Genomic DNA, 19,093 nt, shown 5'->3' with positions numbered 1-19,093 from the left:
GTTAAGTTGTTTGACGAGACACTTCTTTCATATCACAACACTCCAACATGACAATGCCTTTTAATAAAAAAGATACAAAAATAATTCTAATGTATACTCTGATTCTTATTTAACCATTTTAACATTTTTTGGATCTTAATTACGATCTTAATATTTTTCGAATTTGATGTCTCCATTAACAAATATGACCTGACATCAATTTATAGACTTTGTAAAATCATAATTTAATAAAATTTAGTAATTAAAAAAAATTGCAGTACCAATTTTAACTAAATCTAAATTTTGTACGCTCATAAATCCTTAAATTACTAATTATTTTGTCATCTAATTTTTTTTATATATTATTAATATAAATTTTTTACTTTGATCATTGTACTTTGATTTTTTTATTTTAGCAATTAAGTTGTAATTTTATATACATAAAATAAAATCATGATTTAGTTAAAATTAACAGTATCAAAAATTTACTATCTAATATCTTTTTTATCACTAACTTTTACCAAATTATGATTTTGCATGCTCATAAATTTTATAATCAATGCTACATCATATTTTTTAATGGAGACCTCCAATTCGATAAATATTCGGACTATAATTGAAATCGTATGTTTTATCGCCATAGGAAGAAATATGGGGGTTCTAATTGAGATCCGAAAAACATAAAGGGCCAGGTGAGATTTTGAATAAACATTAGGATTTATCTTTGTACCTTATCCTAATTATAAACGAAATAAAAGTGGGCCGGAGATAGATAGATAGGGTTTGCGTTTTTGTTCCACGAAATGGCTAATTCACTGTATGGCTACAAAGGCGGAGGAGGAGCGGCGGCGTCGACATCATCATCACTCACCGGATCCTACTTGTTGGAGAAGACGTTGAAACGATACTTAGAGGGGTTTCCAGATTCTGATCCTTCTTCAAAGTACAAGCCCTCGTCCTCTTACTCAATGTATCTGCCACACTATACTAATGAATCCCTTAGGTACAGCACCTACGCCTCTGACAGAGCTACATGGACTCCGCCGCCCGGCGTTGATGTCGCTGAACCCTTGCTTTCTGCTGCCCTCAAACGCTCTTCTGAAGGTAACTTTTACTTGTTTCATTACTCTATCAATACATTGTTTAGTAATCTAGGTCAGAAGTTCATTTAGCACTGTTGTACGGGCGCAAGTGTAGATCTCCTATCTGTTGGGAGGAGGTTGGAGAGCGCAAACTCTCGGGAGCAGAGATTATTCAGATTACCTCAAAGAAGGTACCGTTGATCAAACGGAGGTTAGAGACTGCTTTTCGTCGGCATAAGAGTTATGTTGATCCGAAGAGGAAAGACATTGAGTTTCATGTTGGTGATTTCGTGTTTCTTCGGGTTTCGCCTATGAAAGGCGTGGTTCGTTTTGGTGTCAAGGGAAAGTTGGCACCGAGGTATATTGGTCCTTACGAGATTTCAGAGAGGATTGGAGTTGTGGCTTATCGTCTGGTTCTGCCTCCAGACATGTCGTTAGTACATCCTGTGTTTCATGTTTCTATGTTGAGGAAGTGTATTTCTGATCCTTCGCACGTGATTGTACCTCAGAACGTCGAGATTGACCAAGAGTTATCGTATGAGGAACAGCCAGTGGAGGTTGTTGATACGCAAGTGCATAAATTGCGGAACAAGGAGATTCTGATGGTCAAAGTTCTCTGGCGCAATCATTCTATAGAGGAGTGCACTTGGGAGACCGAGTCGGATATGCGGAATCGCTATCATTTTCTTTATCCGTGAGGTACGATGCTTTGTTTTTATATGATTTCTACGGTTGATGTTTATATACGTGTTATTCTGGTGTTAATTGTTGTCATGTTAAATTCAAGGACAAATTTTTGATTAGTTGGGGATAATGTAATATCCCAAAAAAAATTTAAAAAATTTTATTATTAAGTTGCGGAAACAATTTGAGTCGTTCTCGGTATCGTGGATCGTTTTGTTTGCGTGTAGGGTTTTAATTAGGTTTGGTTTTAGCCCTATATAGGTTTGGTTGGCCCATGGGGGTTTGGCCCATGGGCCAAATCAAATCTCTTTCGGCCCAACACAGGTCTCGAACGAGACCTGTGCCATTAGAGGCCGGTCTCGTTCGAGAATTTCATTCTCGAACGAGACCCTAGCTGAATTCAGCTAGTCTCGTTCGAGAATGGCAATTCTCGAACGAGACATAGCCTAAACCAGCTGGTCTTGTTCGAGAACAGCCCTAGCCTTGCGTGGGGGCACTTTCGTCTTCCATTTCTAACCTAATCGACCTACTTAAATACCTAAACTACAACTCTAATTCATTCTTCATGCTACAAACAAACTCTACCCTCCATCATCTTCCGTTTTCGCTGAGAAATCGTTGATCATAATCGCTCTCAAAGTTTCAGAAAAACTTCGGTAAGTTATGTTCTGAGAATTTCAGTTTTTGGTTTAAACGGCAATTCCGTATTTTTGATCGTTCTATCTCGTTTCTAGATCGAAATTGATTCCGCTTGATCCCGGAGATTCTAGACTCGCGTATCTACGTTTCCCTATCTCGTTTTCATTGAACGGTACACTATCGATCTCGTTTCAATCGCCGTACGGTTACCGTTTTGAAATTGTTTCCACTGTTTTGAGTTGTTATATGGTTTCTGGAATTCATGTGGCTGCCGAATACTTGCTTACTCCTTGGCCATGATTTTGCTATATGAATGGTTGTAAATCTCTTGAGTTAATGTTTGTTTGAGCTTCAATGATTTGTTTCATCGTTTCAATTTTGTTGTTCTTCGTTCTCGGGATGAATAAAATTTAGCAGTTAACATTCTTGATCGGTTCTTGGTGTTTGATGTCAAAGGTTGTATTGGTGATGTTACATGTAGTTTTTGGATTGTTAATTGATAATAGGTTGATTAGAAGAATGAAGTATTGGTTGGCTTCATGAATTCTGCAAACCAAATTAATGGCTTAGGCGGGTTTGTTTAATTCAAATGTAGGGGATGGCTAATTGGCCATTTTCATCACCAATATGTTTTGCTTATACCAAATGAATGATCAAAGTTTAACTTTAGCACTGTTCTGTTAGTGATATGCACTAGGTCAATCATGTTTGACCATGTTTTGACTTTATCATTTTATTATTTATTGATTGGCAGTTTTTATCATTTTATATTAATGATTAAAATACTTGAATGGTTAATTCATTCTAAGGTCATCGAGTATGTGACTTGATAGTAGAACCCTTAGGTTTAATAAAAGAATTATATACCATCTATCCCTAGTCTTAATAGAACATTGAGACTAGTATGATGTTGACTGATGATTATGTTTTACTAATCATGTATATGAGATATTAAGTCAAATCATAGGTGCTATTTGAGAAATAAGGCACTGGATGACCCACTGTGAGAATACTATATAGATCACTGTCATAAGTAATTCTCATTACAGTTCTATTAGTATAATCCTTTGACCTTGAAATCATCATGGATTTCTACATAACTATTTCATATTTTGATACAGTCTTACATTATCTTTAACAGGATAATGGAATAGATTGTCATTGGATATGAAAGTAACTATGTGAGAAATGTGAGTGACTGAGAAGGAATTTGTCCCTCATTTATTTGAGTAAGATATCTATGGGCCCCTTGAAGAAGATAGACTGAAGAAAATACATGGCCATGCTAATTGATAAGAAGTTATCATTTTCAGTCTACTTAGAGTCAAGAAACTAATGATTGAATGTTATAAGGATGACATAACTATGCCTTATATTCAATCTGGATATCGAGAGACAAAGGGATTAAAATATTATTGTAAATGGTTAAATCGGATTATCGATATTCATATAACTTGGGTAGTCATAATGTCTTGCTAGAGGCCACTTATGACTTGTGGGCTAAAATAGGGATTTCGAGCCTACTGCCAACGTTATATGAACCTACAGGGTCGCACACTAAGAACAGGCCCAAAACAGTTATGGGTTGTACAAGCCCAATGTGATTAAGTGATTCTATATATATATATATATATATATATATATATATATATATATATATAATTCGTAATATATATATATATTAATAAATATATATATTAATTCGAAATTTAAGGATAAGTGTTTTCCTTAATTTATTATTTTTGGAAAATAATAAATATAGTAATTAATATATATGGATAATTATCAAAAAGGAGTTTTTGATAAACATAAACTTGTAGAATTGCAATGAGATTGAAATTCGAATTTGTCTCAAACCCTAGTGTTATTTATCACTATAAATACTCATTAAGCAGTTGGTTTGAGAATCACGAAATTCATTATTCACTAAATCACTAAAATTCGAAATTGCTTGTGAAGCAATAGTGCTAGCACACAAGCACTAGTTTTGGCTAAGGTCTGTTCGTGTGGATACTCGTAGAGGACGCGTTCTTTTGGAGGCGTTTCTGATCCGAGGCTAGGTATCACCAAAGTGAACCACCTCCTTCCTTCCTACATTGCTGTTGAATTCGACATACAAGTAAGTAATTATTCTGTTAATTCGAATTACATGGATCTTGGTTTGGGTTTTTAGATAAACTTTTGAAATTCCGCTGCGTTATGAACCTATAAAACCCAACATGTTCTTAATAATAACTTTTGCAATGGTTTTGATTTGATTTGTAAACTTATAAGTAATAATTATTTGCAATTAAGTTAATATAATTACTCGGGTAATGATATTGGGTTTCGAAATTCAAAGTGGCAAAAGTACAATTTAGCCCCTGAACGTTTTTATAACTTATTTAATTAAGTTTTTGGTTAGTAATTTCACATTTTGTTTTAATTATAAACAAGAGCAATTAATTTGATTTCGGATATCAAATTGGCTAAAGTACAGTTTAGTCCCTAATTGGCTAAAATACAATTTAGTCCCTAAACTTTTATAAACTTAAAATGGTGGGATTTTTGGGTTGTAACTTGGGTTACTTGAAATTGAAGTTATTGAGTTCTGCTTTTAAAATGGATTATTATTTTATCGAATTATTTTATAAATATAAACTCGGGGTTTATATTTGATAACCATTTTGAGTCGGGTTAGACTTGGGTCACCCGACAAGAGAGATTAGCTTGGTAGTTATTGGTAGCTCGGCTAACCCACTATTTGGAAATTTATTATTATTTAAAGATTATTAAATAATATTTTGTAAATTGGATTTTAAGCGAGAACTCAATAGACTTGTTTAATTGGGCTTTATTACCTATTAAGTATTTTTGGTGTTGTTTTGGATTGTTTTTCCGACGTGTTATTTGTGCTAGTCCTATGTGGTGTCTAGTACTCTCTAGAGTCAGGGTCTATTTTTAATAATTATTTTATTTGTCTAGACCCGTCTACTGTTCGTGCTTCAGAGGCGAACCAGGATTAGTTACTTGTCGGTTATCACGTGGATTAGCAAGCAGTGAGTTTGTACTTACTATTTACCGCTTTATTAAGTAAATTGTTATTTTAATATTATATGTATATACTGTACGTATATTTCGAACTATTTTTATATTATGGCTCTTAGTTGGAACATGCTACCTAATGGACATCATTAGGACTGCGTGCGCACCGGTAATGATCTGGGTAAGGTATTTATGGAAAGGTGGTAACTCGGTGTGAGCATAGCTCTCAGGACCAAATAGAGTAACTCGGTGTAGCACAGCTCTCGGGACTCTGGATATGGTAAAAGTGTGGTCAGTGGTAACTCGGTGTAGCTCAGCTCTCGGGATCAGGCCTATTGGATTATGTTTATTATTTAGAATTGTGGATTAGGGTTCCAACTATTATTCGTAATATCGTTATTAAATGTTTTAAACGGTTTTAAAGGTTTTCCACTTAATAAAAGTAGATAGTGGTATAAACTCATCTCAGTATATCTGACCCCGTTGTTTCTCCAATTTTCCCCAGGGTTATGATCTGAGAGAGTCTGGTGATCTTCGCATTTACTTTTCCTCGGAGGTTCCATTTATTTTAGTAGAACTATCAAACTATTTTATTCTTAGACCGCAGTAGTTGACTAGACGTCTTTATTATTATTACAGATGTTTGTCGGATTGGTCTGACTAGTTATATTGCTTTGGCATGTTACATTGTTTACACTGGTTTATGTTATACCTATTTTTAGACTCAGAATTGGATAAGCATGTTATATTAATTGTTGAATATTATAACTGCTAGAATTAGGCTGAAGTCTCGGTTGCCCCCGAGCATTGGTTTTCTTGCAGGTTTATTATAATTGTATGTTAACCGAAAGGCTAGCTACGGGTTTTGGTACTACATTACCCATACCCTAGCGCCGGTCACGATTCATGAAAATGGGTCGTGACAAACTTGGTATCAGAGCAGTAAACTCGGTTGCCCCCAAGAATCAGTGTACTGTATTGGGTCAGTTAGCGCAGCAACAGCAACCTCAGGCTGGTGCTGTAGTTGGTATGGGTGGACTTGCTGGTGTCAATCATATTCCGACAGACAGAGAGGTGGTGATGACCTACACGAAGTTGACTCTGACTTCTTTTGATGGCACTGGGGATTCTCTTGATTTCTTGGAAGAGTTTGAGTACAACAGTCAGAGGATTCAAGCTACTGATCGTCAATCAGTGATGCTTGTGGAGATGTCGCTGAAGGGTCCAGCTAAGGACTGGTTTCGCGATAACATCAAGCCAGAGATGGCTACATTGACTTGGGCTGAGTTTGTGAACAGGTTCAGAGGTTACTATCTACCCTTCTCTGTTACTGAGAACTTCAGAGAAAAGCTGCTAAATCTGAAGAAAGGGGATAGATCAGTGACAGACTACACTACAGAGTTTGTCCGTTTGGGGCGGTTTGCTACAGATCTACAGGGTGATCGAGGGCGAGTAAACGACCGCTATGTTAGGGGTTTAGGCTCGGAATTTCTTCCTTTGCTAATAGAGACAGACATGGAGTTCGCTCGAGTAGTGGATAGTGCTCGTCGGATGGAGAATTCATTGATTCAGTTTGGGACGATCTCTGACCCTTTCCAAAATCAGAAGGGAAAGAGTGATCTTCCTAGTGGGAGGCAACAGGCCCCAGCGCAACATGGTAGTGGAAACTACTACCGTGGCTCTTCTCAGGCCAATAGGGGGAGTCGCTGTACGCACAACAAGAGGAGACATAGTACTAGGAGTGATCCGTACAGTTCTAGTAGCAGTGGGAGTAACTGTGGTTCAGGACGCGGGTACAGTGGTGGATCGAACATTCCGTTCTGCCAGAATTGCAGACGCATGCACTATGGACAGTGCCAGTTAGCTCCTGGAGGTTGTTTCTCTTGTGGCCAGCCGGGTCATTTCTCCAGGGAGTGTCCGACATCTGGGCAGCAGATGTCTAACTCCAATGTGGCGCAGTCATCTTACCAGCAGCAGAGACCTACTTTTTACACAGTCTGTAGGGTATTCTCAACCTGCAGCATCTTTTGGTGGCCAGCGGGGCCGTGGTTCTGGTGGCAGAGGTTTCAGTGGCTGTGGTAATGGTGGCAGAGGTTCCAACAGTTATGGTACTGGGCAGAGTTCGCAGCAGCAGCCGCAGGGTCAGGCCAGAGTGTTCGCACTTACTCCTCAGGATGCGCGTGCATCAAATGCTGTGGTGTAAGGTACCATTCCGATTTCTTTTACTGGTGCTTTGGTTTTATTTGATGTGCAACCCATTCGTTTGTGTCTACGTGCTTTGCTGGGAAATTGGGTATTGCACCATCTGTTTTGAGTGAACCTCTAGTTGTGTCTACACCTATGTCTGAAGGTGTAGTAGTGGACGTCGTTTATCCTTCTTGTCCAGTGGTTATTCAGGGTAGAGAATTATGTGCTGATTTGATTGTGCTTGACGTTCTTTCTTTTGATGTCATCTTGGGGATGGATTGGCTGTCACGCCACTTTGCTTCTATTGACTGTCGAGGGAAGTCAGTCGAGTTTAAGATTCCAGGTGATCTACCTTTTTCCTTTCAGGGAGAAAAGGCGAAGACACCTAAGAATCTGATTTCTGCCATCAAGGCGAAGCGGATGTTAGGAAAGGGTTGTCAGGGTTTTCTTGTTGTGGTTCATGATTTGGAGGCTGATAGTGGTGATATGCATAGTGTTTCGATAGTGAATGAGTTCACTGATGTGTTTCCAGGGGAATTGCCTGGATTACCACCTGACCGTGAGATTGAGTTTTGCAGTGATATGGTTTCTGGTACAGCTCTGATTTTGATACTGCCGTATCGGATGGCTCCTGCAGAGTTGAAGGAGTTGAAGGACCAGTTACAAGAGTTGTTGGATAGCGGGTTCATCAGACCGAGTACTTCTCCATGGGGTGCTCCAGTTCTGTTTGTGAAGAAGAAAGACGGTTCCTTTCGACTGTGTATCGACTACAGCAGTTGAACAAGGCTACTGTCAAGAACAGATATCCTCTTCCTGGCATCGATGATTTGCTTGACCAGTTGCAGGGTGCGAAGTGTTTTTCCAAGATTGATTTGAGGTCTGGGTATCATCAGCTTCGGATCCGTGATGCAGATGTGCCTAAGACTGCTTTTCTGACGTGGTATGGACATTTTGAATTTCTGGTTATGTCCTTTGGTCTGACGAACGCACCAGCAGCGTTTATGGATATGATGAATCGAGTGTTCAAGCTGTTTTTAGATCAATTCGTTATCGTTTTCATTGATGACATCTTGATTTATTCTCGGAGTGAGGAGGAGCATGCTTACCATTTGAGGACTATACTACAGACGTTGCGTGAGCATCAGTTGTATGCTAAGTTCTCAAAATGTGAGTTCTGGTTGGATCAGGTTACCTTTCTAGGATACGTGGTGTCGAAAGATGGGATCAAGGTTGATCCAAAGAAGATTGAGGCGGTTATGGATTGGCAGAGGCCGAGGTCAGTTACCGAGATCAGAAGTTTTCTGGGTTTAGCTGGCTATTATCGTCGGTTCGTGCAAGATTTCTCCAGAATATCTGCACCGTTGACTAAACTGACACAGAAGCGTGTCAAGTTTGAGTGGACTGACAAGTGCGAGGCGAGCATTGAAAAGCTCAAGGAGATTTTGACTACAGCTCCGGTTTTGGCATTGCCTTCTGGCATTGACGGTTTCACAGTGTATTGTGGTGCGTCTCGGATTGGTTTGGGTTGCGTTCTGATGCAACATGGACAGGTGATTGCCTATGCTTCCAGACAGTTGAAGAAGCATGAGGTGAATTACCCTACTCATGATTTAGAATTGGCAGCTGTGGTTTTTGTACTGAAGATTTGGAGGCATTATTTGTATGGTGCTACTTGTGAGATTTTCACTGATCATAAGAGTCTGAAATACATCTTTAATCAGAGGGAGTTGAACCTGAGACAGAGGAGGTGGCTAGAATTGCTGAAAGACTACAACTGTACTATTCAGTACCATCCTGGTAAGGCTAATGTGGTAGCCGATGCGTTGAGTCGCAAGTCTTCGGGCAGTTTGGCTCATATTTCTAAGATTGGGCGTAGACCCATGGTTAGAGAGTGGCACGGTTTGATAGCTTCAGGCTATGCTTTTCAAGTTTCTCGGGCTGGTTGTTTGTTAGCACAGTTACAAGTGCAACCTGTTTTGATTGATCGGATCAAAGCTTTACAAGCTGAGGATCCATAGTTGAAACGGATTATTGAGGAGGTTCAGCAGGATGGTAATTCTGAGTTTACTTTTGTGGATGGTGTTCTGAGACATGGTTTGAGATTGTGTGTTCCGGATTCAGATGGTTTAAGGGACCAGATTCTGGAAGAAGCGCACAAGTCTGCTTATAGTGTTCATCCGGGTTCTACTAAGATGTACCATGATCTTAAGGGTACCTACTGGTGGAGCGGGATTGATGGATACACCACCAGAATAGTACACAAGACCCACACAGGTGGCGTTGGTCACTGACTCAGAGACAAGCCTGAAGTCACTGACTCAGAGACAAGTCTGAAGTCACTGACTCAGTATGCAGTGTTACCAGAAGACCAGATAACGCCCTTATCCCATGAAATCAGGGATAAGGACGGATTTTACCTAATCTTAACAAGAAGATGAACTCAAATCAGTAACAAGACTCATAGTACAATGCAATGACTATCTATTATATATTAATGGACCTAGGTCAGGTAAAGGACACTTTTGATTACTCATATTCACTCTAAACTCTTATCGATTCAGTCCATCTGACTTAGGCATCGGAGGGTGTTCGAGCCAACACCGGCTCGAATCCTTCTAACCTATCTTTTCTGTGTAGATTGAAGATCACACTCAGACCGGCCACATCCAGATCGGATCCAGCATCACCGGAACCATCATTTGGCGCCGTCTGTGGGAACGATAATTCGTTCTTGAATAAATTTAATTTTGGTCTCGGTGATAGACAACCATAAAAAAAGATTGGCAGTCACGAGTGAAAATCAACAAATTAGAGCATAAGTGGATATCAAAAGTAATATATGAAGCTGTCGAATCAAGAAAGTTTAGTTCATCCAAACTTCTTCATCTCTCTATGTCATAGAAGGAACAGTTACCGTGTACCAGTGCAACATACAAAAACAAACAGATAAGTTTTCCTTTCATATCACTAGTATTCAAAGTGGCAATCTTATGATGCTTGTAAGATAACGTTTAATTGTATCGATATTTTAGATTTTCTAAATTATAAGTATTGAAGTAACGAAATAAAAAAAACATTACTTTATTATATTGGCATTAAAATTTACTTGTTGAATCGTTTTTACTGAAGTTTGCAATGATTGAAATGCTGCTTAATGGAATTTCATAGGAGAAACCATTGTGAAAGATAAACTACTGTGACAGTCGAAAGAGAAACCACTGTGACAGTCAGAAGAGAAACTACTGTGACACTCGGAAAAGAAATAGTTGTACCAGTCATAGAAGGAAGAAATGTACCAATGAAAAGAATTGGAGGACAAATAATCCCAGGAACAGATGTAGATTGACGAAGTCCCAAGCATAGACGGAGTTCCTAGGCGCAGACGCAGATCCCAGTACAGACACAGAGATGTTATGAAAAGAACCGACGGACAAGTAATCCTAGGAACAATGTAGATTGACGAAGTCCCAAGCATAGACGCAGATCCTAGGCGCAGACGCAGATCCCTGGCGCAGACACAGAGATGTTATGAAAAAGCGACGGACAAGTAATCCCAGGAACAGATGTAGATTGACGAAGTCCCAAGCATTGACGCAGATCCTAGGCTTAGACGCAGATCCCAGTGCAGACACAGAGATGTTATGAAAAGAACCGACGGACAAGTAATCCCAGGAACAATGTAGATTGACGAAGTCCCAAGCATAGACACAGATCCTAGGCGCAGACGCAGATCCCTGGCGCAGACACAGAGATGTTATGAAAAAGCGACGGACAAGTAATCCCAGGAACAGATGTAGATTGACGAAGTCCCAAGCATAGACGGAGTTCCTAGGCGCAGACGCAGATCCCAATGCAGACACAGAGATGTTATGAAAAGAACCGACGGACAAGTAATCCTAGGAACAATGTAGATTGACGAAGTCCCAAGCATAGACGCAGATCCTAGGCGCAGACGCAGATTCCTGGCGCAGACACAGAGATGTTATGAAAAAACGACGGACAAGTAATCCCAGGAGCAGATGTAGATTGACGAAGTCCCAAGCATAGACGGAGATCCTAGGCGCAGACGCAAATCCCTGGCGCAGACACAGAGATGTTATGAAAAAGCGACGGACAAGTAATCCCAGGAACATATGTAGATTGACGAAGTCCCAGTCGTAGATGCACAACCCAGACGCAGAAGGATAACAACCGGAGGACGAACAACCCAGACGCAGAGTTGCTGGGTCAAAAAGTGGAGGACAAACAATTCAAGAAAAAGACGTACAACAAGATAAGTAACGATCCTAGATAGAAATACACAAGAATGAACAATCGATGGAAAAATAGTCCCAAATGCAGATGGATGAGTAGTCCCAGGTGCAGGCACAGATGGATGAGTAATCCTAGACGCAGACATAGAGGTGGTAGGGAAACAACTGATTGAGAAGTACTCTAGACTCAAATGTAGAGTGGAATTGCCCGAGAAGTAGGCCAAACAAAAGCAAAACAGCTGAATAGGAAGAAAAGGCTTCATCTCCGCTCGCAAAAGAAAGAACAACATCATTGCCCTAAAAGACGTTAAAGGTATATAGACTATCCTTTCAATTAAAAATGAAACTTTATGTAGAAGAATACTAATGAACATGCAGCAATAGAAGTAGAAATCCAAAATTCACAACTCGCCCAACCAAGTTTTTTGACAGTTTCAAGCAAAGGACATTCCTCGGAGTCATAGTGTACCGGAGGCAGATAACCAAGCAAGATCATAGAAGGACAACTCCACCAGAAAGACCATCCCACCCGAAGAATTGCTCCATCGAAAGACCCGTCCCACTCAAAGCGTTATATTTCTAGAAGAACATTTCCACCGGAGAGGCATTTCCACTCGAAGGATCACCCAGTTGAAAGAACCATCCCACCTGAAGGACTATTCTACTAGAATGACAGCACTACTAGAAGAACCATTTTACTCGATGTACGGCGGACGCAGTCAATAGTCCCAAAGGAGGTAAAAATACCTCGTTACATTGAGTATTGTATTCTTTCTCTAGGACTTCGGCGGAAGGACTGAGACTCTTCTCTGCGCCATCTCCACGAGAAGGCTCCATGACAGCGCCAATAAAACCAGAGGAAGGATGTAGACCAACTGATACGTAAAACATGAAAATTGTTCTGAAATAAAGGGGCCGGTTCTAATTAACGTAAGAGCCTCAAAATGAAAGAACAAGAGAAGTTTTGTCCCACGAGGCAACACAAAAAGTATTCAAAAGCTAGCTAAAAACAACATTTTCCTTTGGTAGGGTCGCTCCCTCCTCTGGACCATCAGTATTCTCCTCACGAAGTTCTTCCTCCCTCAAAGGATCGTCAATTTTGCACTTGGACTCTTCACCTTGGCAGAAGACTGAGCAAACATAAATGCTTGAAGTATACTTATTTGAAAGGGAGGAAGTAATGATGGATATGGTTAAACCACACCAGAAATATCTAAGACCAAACAGAGTCCTACTCAAACAGGGATAGACATAACGTACCAGACTCAGTGTACTGTATCAGACTCAGTGTAGTGTACCAGACCCAGTGTACTGTATGGCGAATGAAGATCTCCACGGAGGAATAATGTGGATTGTAAAACATCCCCAGAATATTCACCACAAGAAATTGTGGAATACAAAACTAATGATTGTCCCAAGGGACAGGAACAAAACAAACACGAAGTAAAAAGGCCACAAGCCTAGACGATGTTCTCCTCTGGAAAGGTCGCTCCCTCCTTTGGACTTACAACATCAAACGCATTGAGTTCCTCTTCATTACGAGAATCTTCAAAGTTTATCATTTTTCGGTTCGATGCCTCCAGTAGAAGCTAGTCGCAGACCTATGACACAGACGTATGACATAGTCAACAGTATGATTCTTTATAGATAGAGAAAAAGCAACACACATTCATAAAAAGCACGCAATTGTTCTCTGAAAGGGGGAGTCTATCACAAAGCCCCCCTAAAGAAAAGTACAAACAAAAGAAGTACTGCCTCACAAGGTAGCACCAAAACAAAGTAAAAGAAAGCTAGCTACAGGTCCAACATACGGCCTACATCTTTCCCTCTAGAAGGGTCACTTCCTCATTTAGACCAACCGAATCGTTCTCTTCAAAAAGTTCCTCGACTGAGTCAGGGACAAGAGAATCATGATTGAGGACCGTCGAAGTTTCAACCTCCAAATAACAGTTGAAATTGTCTTGGATGCAATCAATAGTCTCAAAGGAGGCAAAAGCTCCTTGCCATCTTTGGCAGTAGTATCAGCAAGCTCTTTTTCCTCCTTGGATTCCATGGCGTCCTTCATGCCATCTCTAGCAGCGTACGAAGGGAGAACTGGAGAAACATGCAACCCATCCTTTTTAAGCTGCAACCTTTGCCGCAGCTCGCTGACCCAGAGCTCAAAAATCAATCGACATAAACTTATTGATATCATAATTGGGGGGTAGTCCTCACGAATGATCTTTATCACAGTAGAACAGAAGTCAGTCAAACAGCCGTTTACAAACACATTGGGTAACACATGTTTAAACCCGACAATCACAACATCATTATTATCATCAAAAGAGAGAGAGAGTCAAGTCATCAAGAAAATTATCACCCATCTTTGCAATAAAGAAAAAAAAAGTAGTAAACAAAATCCAACATGAAGAACAAAACAAAGAAATGAAGTGGGCCGAGCCGAAATAAAGCTCGATAAGAAGACACAGCACGAAGAAAGCAACGTTTCAAAATACAAGATAAAAGGTCATAGACACACTCCACAGAAACAATGAAACAAACATAAATGCTTGATATAAATATTCTTGTTGGGAGGGACTAATGATGGATACACCACCAGAATAGTACACAAGACCCACACAGGTGGCGTTGGTCACTGACTCAGAGACAAGCCTGAAGTCACTGACTCAGAGACAAGTCTGAAGTCACTGACTCAGTATGCAGTGTTACCAGAAGACCAGATAACGCCCTTATCCCATGAAATCAGGGATAAGGACGGATTTTACCTAATCTTAACAAGAAGATGAACTCAAATCAGTAACAAGACTCATAGTACAATGCAATGACTATCTATTATATATTAATGGACCTAGGTCAGGTAAAGGACACTTTTGATTACTCATATTCACTCTAAACTCTTATCGATTCAGTCCATCTGACTTAGGCATCGGAGGGTGTTTGAGCCAACACCGGCTCGAATCCTTCTAACCTATCTTTTCTGTGAAGATTGAAGATCACACTCAGACCGGCCACATCCAGATCGAATCCAGCATCACCGGAACCATCAGGGATGAAGAAGAATGTCGCTGAGTATGTTTCTAAGTGTCTGACTTGCCAGCAGGTGAAGCTGGAACATCAGAGACCTTTTGGCTATTTACAACCACTACCTATTCCAGAGTGGAAGTGGGAGCGAATTGCCATGGATTTTGTGGTTGGTTTACCACGTACTCGACAGGGGTACGATTCCATCTGGGTGATAGTTGACCATATGACCAAGTCAGCTCATTTCCTTCCGATTAAGGTTTCGTATACTTCTTCGAGGTTGGCTCAATTGTACATCGACAGGATTGTCAGTTTGCATGGTGTACCGGTTTCTATTGTGTCAGACAGAGGGTCTGTGTTTACTTCGAGGTTCTGGAAAGCGTTACAGGAATCCTTGGGTTCTCGGTTGGATTTCAGTACAGCTTTTCATCCTCAGACTGACGGTCAGTCTGAGAGGACTATTCAGACGTTGGAGGATATGCTCAGGATGTGTGTTCTCGATTTTCAGGGTAGCTGGGATACTCATTTGCCGTTAATTTAGTTTTCTTACAATAACAGTTACCACGCGAGTATAGAGATGGCGCCGTATGAGGCTTTGTACGGGCGCAAGTGTAGATCTCCTATCTGTTGGGAGGAGGTTGGAGAGCGCAAACTCTCAGGAGCAGAGATTATTCAGATTACCTCAGAGAAGGTACCGTTGATCAAACGGAGGTTTGAGACTGCTTTTAGTCGGCATAAGAGTTATGCTGATCCGAAGAGGAAAGACATTGAGTTTCATGTTGGTGATTTCGTGTTTCTTCGGGTTTTGCCTATGAAAGGCGTGGTTCGTTTTGGTGTCAAGGGAAAGTTGGCACCGAGGTATATTGGTCCTTACGAGATTTCAGAGAGGATTGGAGTTGTGGCTTATCGTTTGGTTCTGCCGCCAGACATGTCGTTAGTACATCCTGTGTTTCATGTTTCTATGTTGAGGAAGTGCATTTCTGATCCTTCGCACGTGATTGTACCTCAGAGCGTCGAGATTGACCAAGAGTTATTGTATGAGGAACAACCAGTGGAGGTTGTTGATACGCAAGTGCGTAAATTGCGGAACAAGGAGATTCTGATGGTCAAAGTTCTCTGGCGCAATCATTCTGTAGAGGAGTGCACTTGGGAGACCGAGTCAGATATGCGGAATTGCTATCCTTTTCTTTTTTCGTGAGCCTCCATCATCTTCCATTTTCGCTGACAAATCATTGATCATAATCGCTCTCAAAGTTTCAGAAAAACTTCGATCGAAATTGATTCCGCTTGATCCCGGAAATTCTAGACTCGCGTATCTACGTTTTCCTATCTCGTTTTCATTGAACAGTACGCTATCGATCTCGTTTCAATCGCCGTACGGTTACCGTTTTGAAATTGTTTCCACTGTTTTGAGTTGTTATATGGTTTCTGGAATTCATGTGGCTGCCGAATACTTGCTTACTCCTTGGCCATGATTTTGCTATATGAATGGTTGTAAATCTCTTGAGTTAATGTTTGTTTGAGCTTCAATGATTTGTTTCATCGTTTCAATTTTGTTGTTCTTCGTTCTCGGGATGAATAAAATTTAGCAGTTAACATTCTTGATCGGTTCTTGGTGTTTGATGTCAAAGGTTGTATTGGTGATGTTACATGTAGTTTTTGGATTGTTAATTGATAATAGGTTGATTAGAAGAATGAAGTATTGGTTGGCTTCATGAATTCTGCAAACCAAATTAATGGCTTAGGCGGGTTTGTTTAATTCAAATGTAGGGGATGGCTAATTGGCCATTTTCATCACCAATATGTTTTGCTTATACCAAATGAATGATCAAAGTTTAACATTAGCACTGTTCTTAATAATAACTTTTACAATGGTTTTGATTTGATTTGTAAACTTATAAGTAATAATTATTTGCAATTAAGTTAATATAATTACTCGGGTAACTATATTGGGTTTCGAAATTCAAAGTGGCAAAAGTACAATTTAGCCCCTGAACATTTGTATAACTTATTTAATTAAGCTTTTGGTTAATAATTTCACATTTTGTTTTAATTATAAACAAGAGCAATTAATTTGATTTCGGATATCAAATTGGCTAAAGTACAGTTTAGTCCCTAATTGGCTAAAGTACAGTTTAGTCCCTAAACTTTTATAAACTTAAAATGGTGGGATTTTTGGGTTGTAACTTGGGTTACTTGAAATTGAAGTTATTGAGTTCTGCTTTTAAAATGGATTATTATTTTATCAAATTATTTTATAAATATAAACTCGGGTTTATATTTGATAACCGTTTTGAGTCGGGTTAGACTTGGGTCACCCGACAAGAGAGATTAGCTTGGTAGTTATTGGTAACTCGGCTAACCCACTATTTAGAAATTTATTATTATTTAAAGATTATTAAATAATATTTTGTAAATTGGATTTTAAGCGAGAACTCAATAGACTTGTTTAATTGGGCTTTATTACCTATTGAGTATTTTTGGTGTTGTTTTGGATTGTTTTTCCGACGTGTTATTTGTGCTAGTCCTATATGGTGTCTAGTACTCTCTAGAGTCAGGGTCTATTTTTAATAATTATTTTATTTGTCTAGACCTGTCTACTATTCGTGCTTCAGAGGCGAACTAGGATTAGTTGCTTGCCGGTTATCACGTGGATTAGCAAGCAGTGAGTTTGTACTTACTATTTACCGCTTTATTAAGTAAATTGTTATTTTGATATTAAATGTATATACTGTATGTATATTTCGAACTGTTTTTATATTATGCCTCTTAGTTGGAACATGCTACCTAATGGGCATCATTAGGACTGCGTGCGCACCGGTAATGATCTGGGTAAGGTATTTATGGAAAGGTGGTAACTCGGTGTGAGCATAGCTCTCGGGACCAAATAGAGTAACTCGGTGTAGCACAGCTCTCGGGACTCTGGATATGGTAAAAGTGTGGTCAGTGGTAACTCGGTGTAGCTCAGCTCTCGGGACCAGGCCTATTGGATTATGTTTATTATTTAGAATTGTGGATTAGGGTTCCAACTATTATTCGTAATATCGTTATTAAATGTTTTAAACGGTTTTAAAGGTTTTCCACTTAATAAATGTAGATAGTGGTATAAACTCATCTCAGTATATCTGACCCCGTTGTTTTCCCAATTTTTCCCAGGGTTATGATCTGAGAGAGTCTGGTGATCTTCGCATTTACTTTTCCTCGGAGATTCCATTTATTTTAGTAGAACTATCAAACTATTTTATTCTTAAACCGCAGTAGTTGACTAGACGTCTTTATTATTATTACAGATGTTTGTCGGATTGGTCCTGTCACGACCCATTTTCAGATATCGTGACCGGCGCTAGGGTATGGGTATGGTCGTACCAAAACCCGTAGCAAGCCTTACGGAAAACAATCAAACATATAAACCTGCAAAAACTTTGCTCAGAGGCAACCGAGACTCTAACCTAAGTCTAGCAATTTATATCACAGTTCTAATATAAATAACTTAAATATCTGAAATGCTCAACAACATGCCTTAAATATAACAATAAAATAATCCAGAGTAATCATGCCTATAATAATCAATCGGACAACCGACAATCCCAATGTGAAATAACCAAAGTAATATATAAACTAGTTCTACTGCGGTCTAAGAGTTCGAAAACAGTAACTAGTTTAAATAACATAAAACCTCCGAGGAATCAAAAAAATCGGAGTGGACCAGCTTTCATATCATAAACCTGGAAAATTTGGGAAAACAACGGGTCAGATATACTGAGATGAGTTCGCAATACTATTTACATTTATTAAGTTTAAAACCCTTAAATCAAAACCTTTTATACTAATATAATATGATTATGGAAAACAGTATTTAAATGATCCCAGCGTAAGTATGACATAGCATACTGATAAACCCAGAGTGGACGGGAACAAATGCTCGTCATATATATACCAGCGTAAGCAAGACTTTAGTCTGCCGATTCCCAGAGTACTTACCGGTGCACACAGTCTCGATACCAGCCTATCGAGTAGCTCGTTTCAATCCAGATCCATAATCCGTAAAAACAGTTCAAAAGCATTTATAATATTAAAATACGATGCGGTACTTAATAAAGCGGTAAATAGCACTACAAACTCACTGCTTGCTTATCCACGTGAACCTTGGCAAACAGCTAACCCTGCGTAGACTCCGAAGCACGAGCAGTCGACGGGTCTAAAACAATGTATAAGTTAAAATTC

The 19,093-nt window shown here is 39.5% G+C and overlaps 1 protein-coding gene across 2 annotated transcripts in view; it reads left to right on the top strand.

Moving 5' to 3' along the window:
- Nucleotides 1-744: 744 nt before the first annotated feature.
- The window catches only part of LOC126680693 (zinc finger CCCH domain-containing protein 37), a 43,527-nt gene continuing 25,178 nt past the window's right edge, over nucleotides 745-19,093 (top strand). Inside the window, exon 1 of one of the 2 annotated variants that reach the window (XM_050375858.2) lies at nucleotides 745-1,083. In XM_050375858.2, the coding sequence (XP_050231815.1) occupies nucleotides 783-1,083 (301 nt within the window). In that variant the 5' untranslated portion in view covers nucleotides 745-782. The remainder of the gene's footprint in view (nucleotides 1,084-19,093) is intronic. The other variant, XM_050375862.2, reaches the window with a different exon arrangement.

The sequence above is a fragment of the Mercurialis annua genome, linkage group LG5 (genome assembly GCF_937616625.2).
Source record: "Mercurialis annua linkage group LG5, ddMerAnnu1.2, whole genome shotgun sequence".
Classification (NCBI taxonomy): domain Eukaryota; kingdom Viridiplantae; phylum Streptophyta; class Magnoliopsida; order Malpighiales; family Euphorbiaceae; genus Mercurialis; species Mercurialis annua.
The sequence above is the reverse complement of the archived record's forward strand: the minus strand, read 5'-3'. Positions and strand labels throughout refer to the sequence as shown.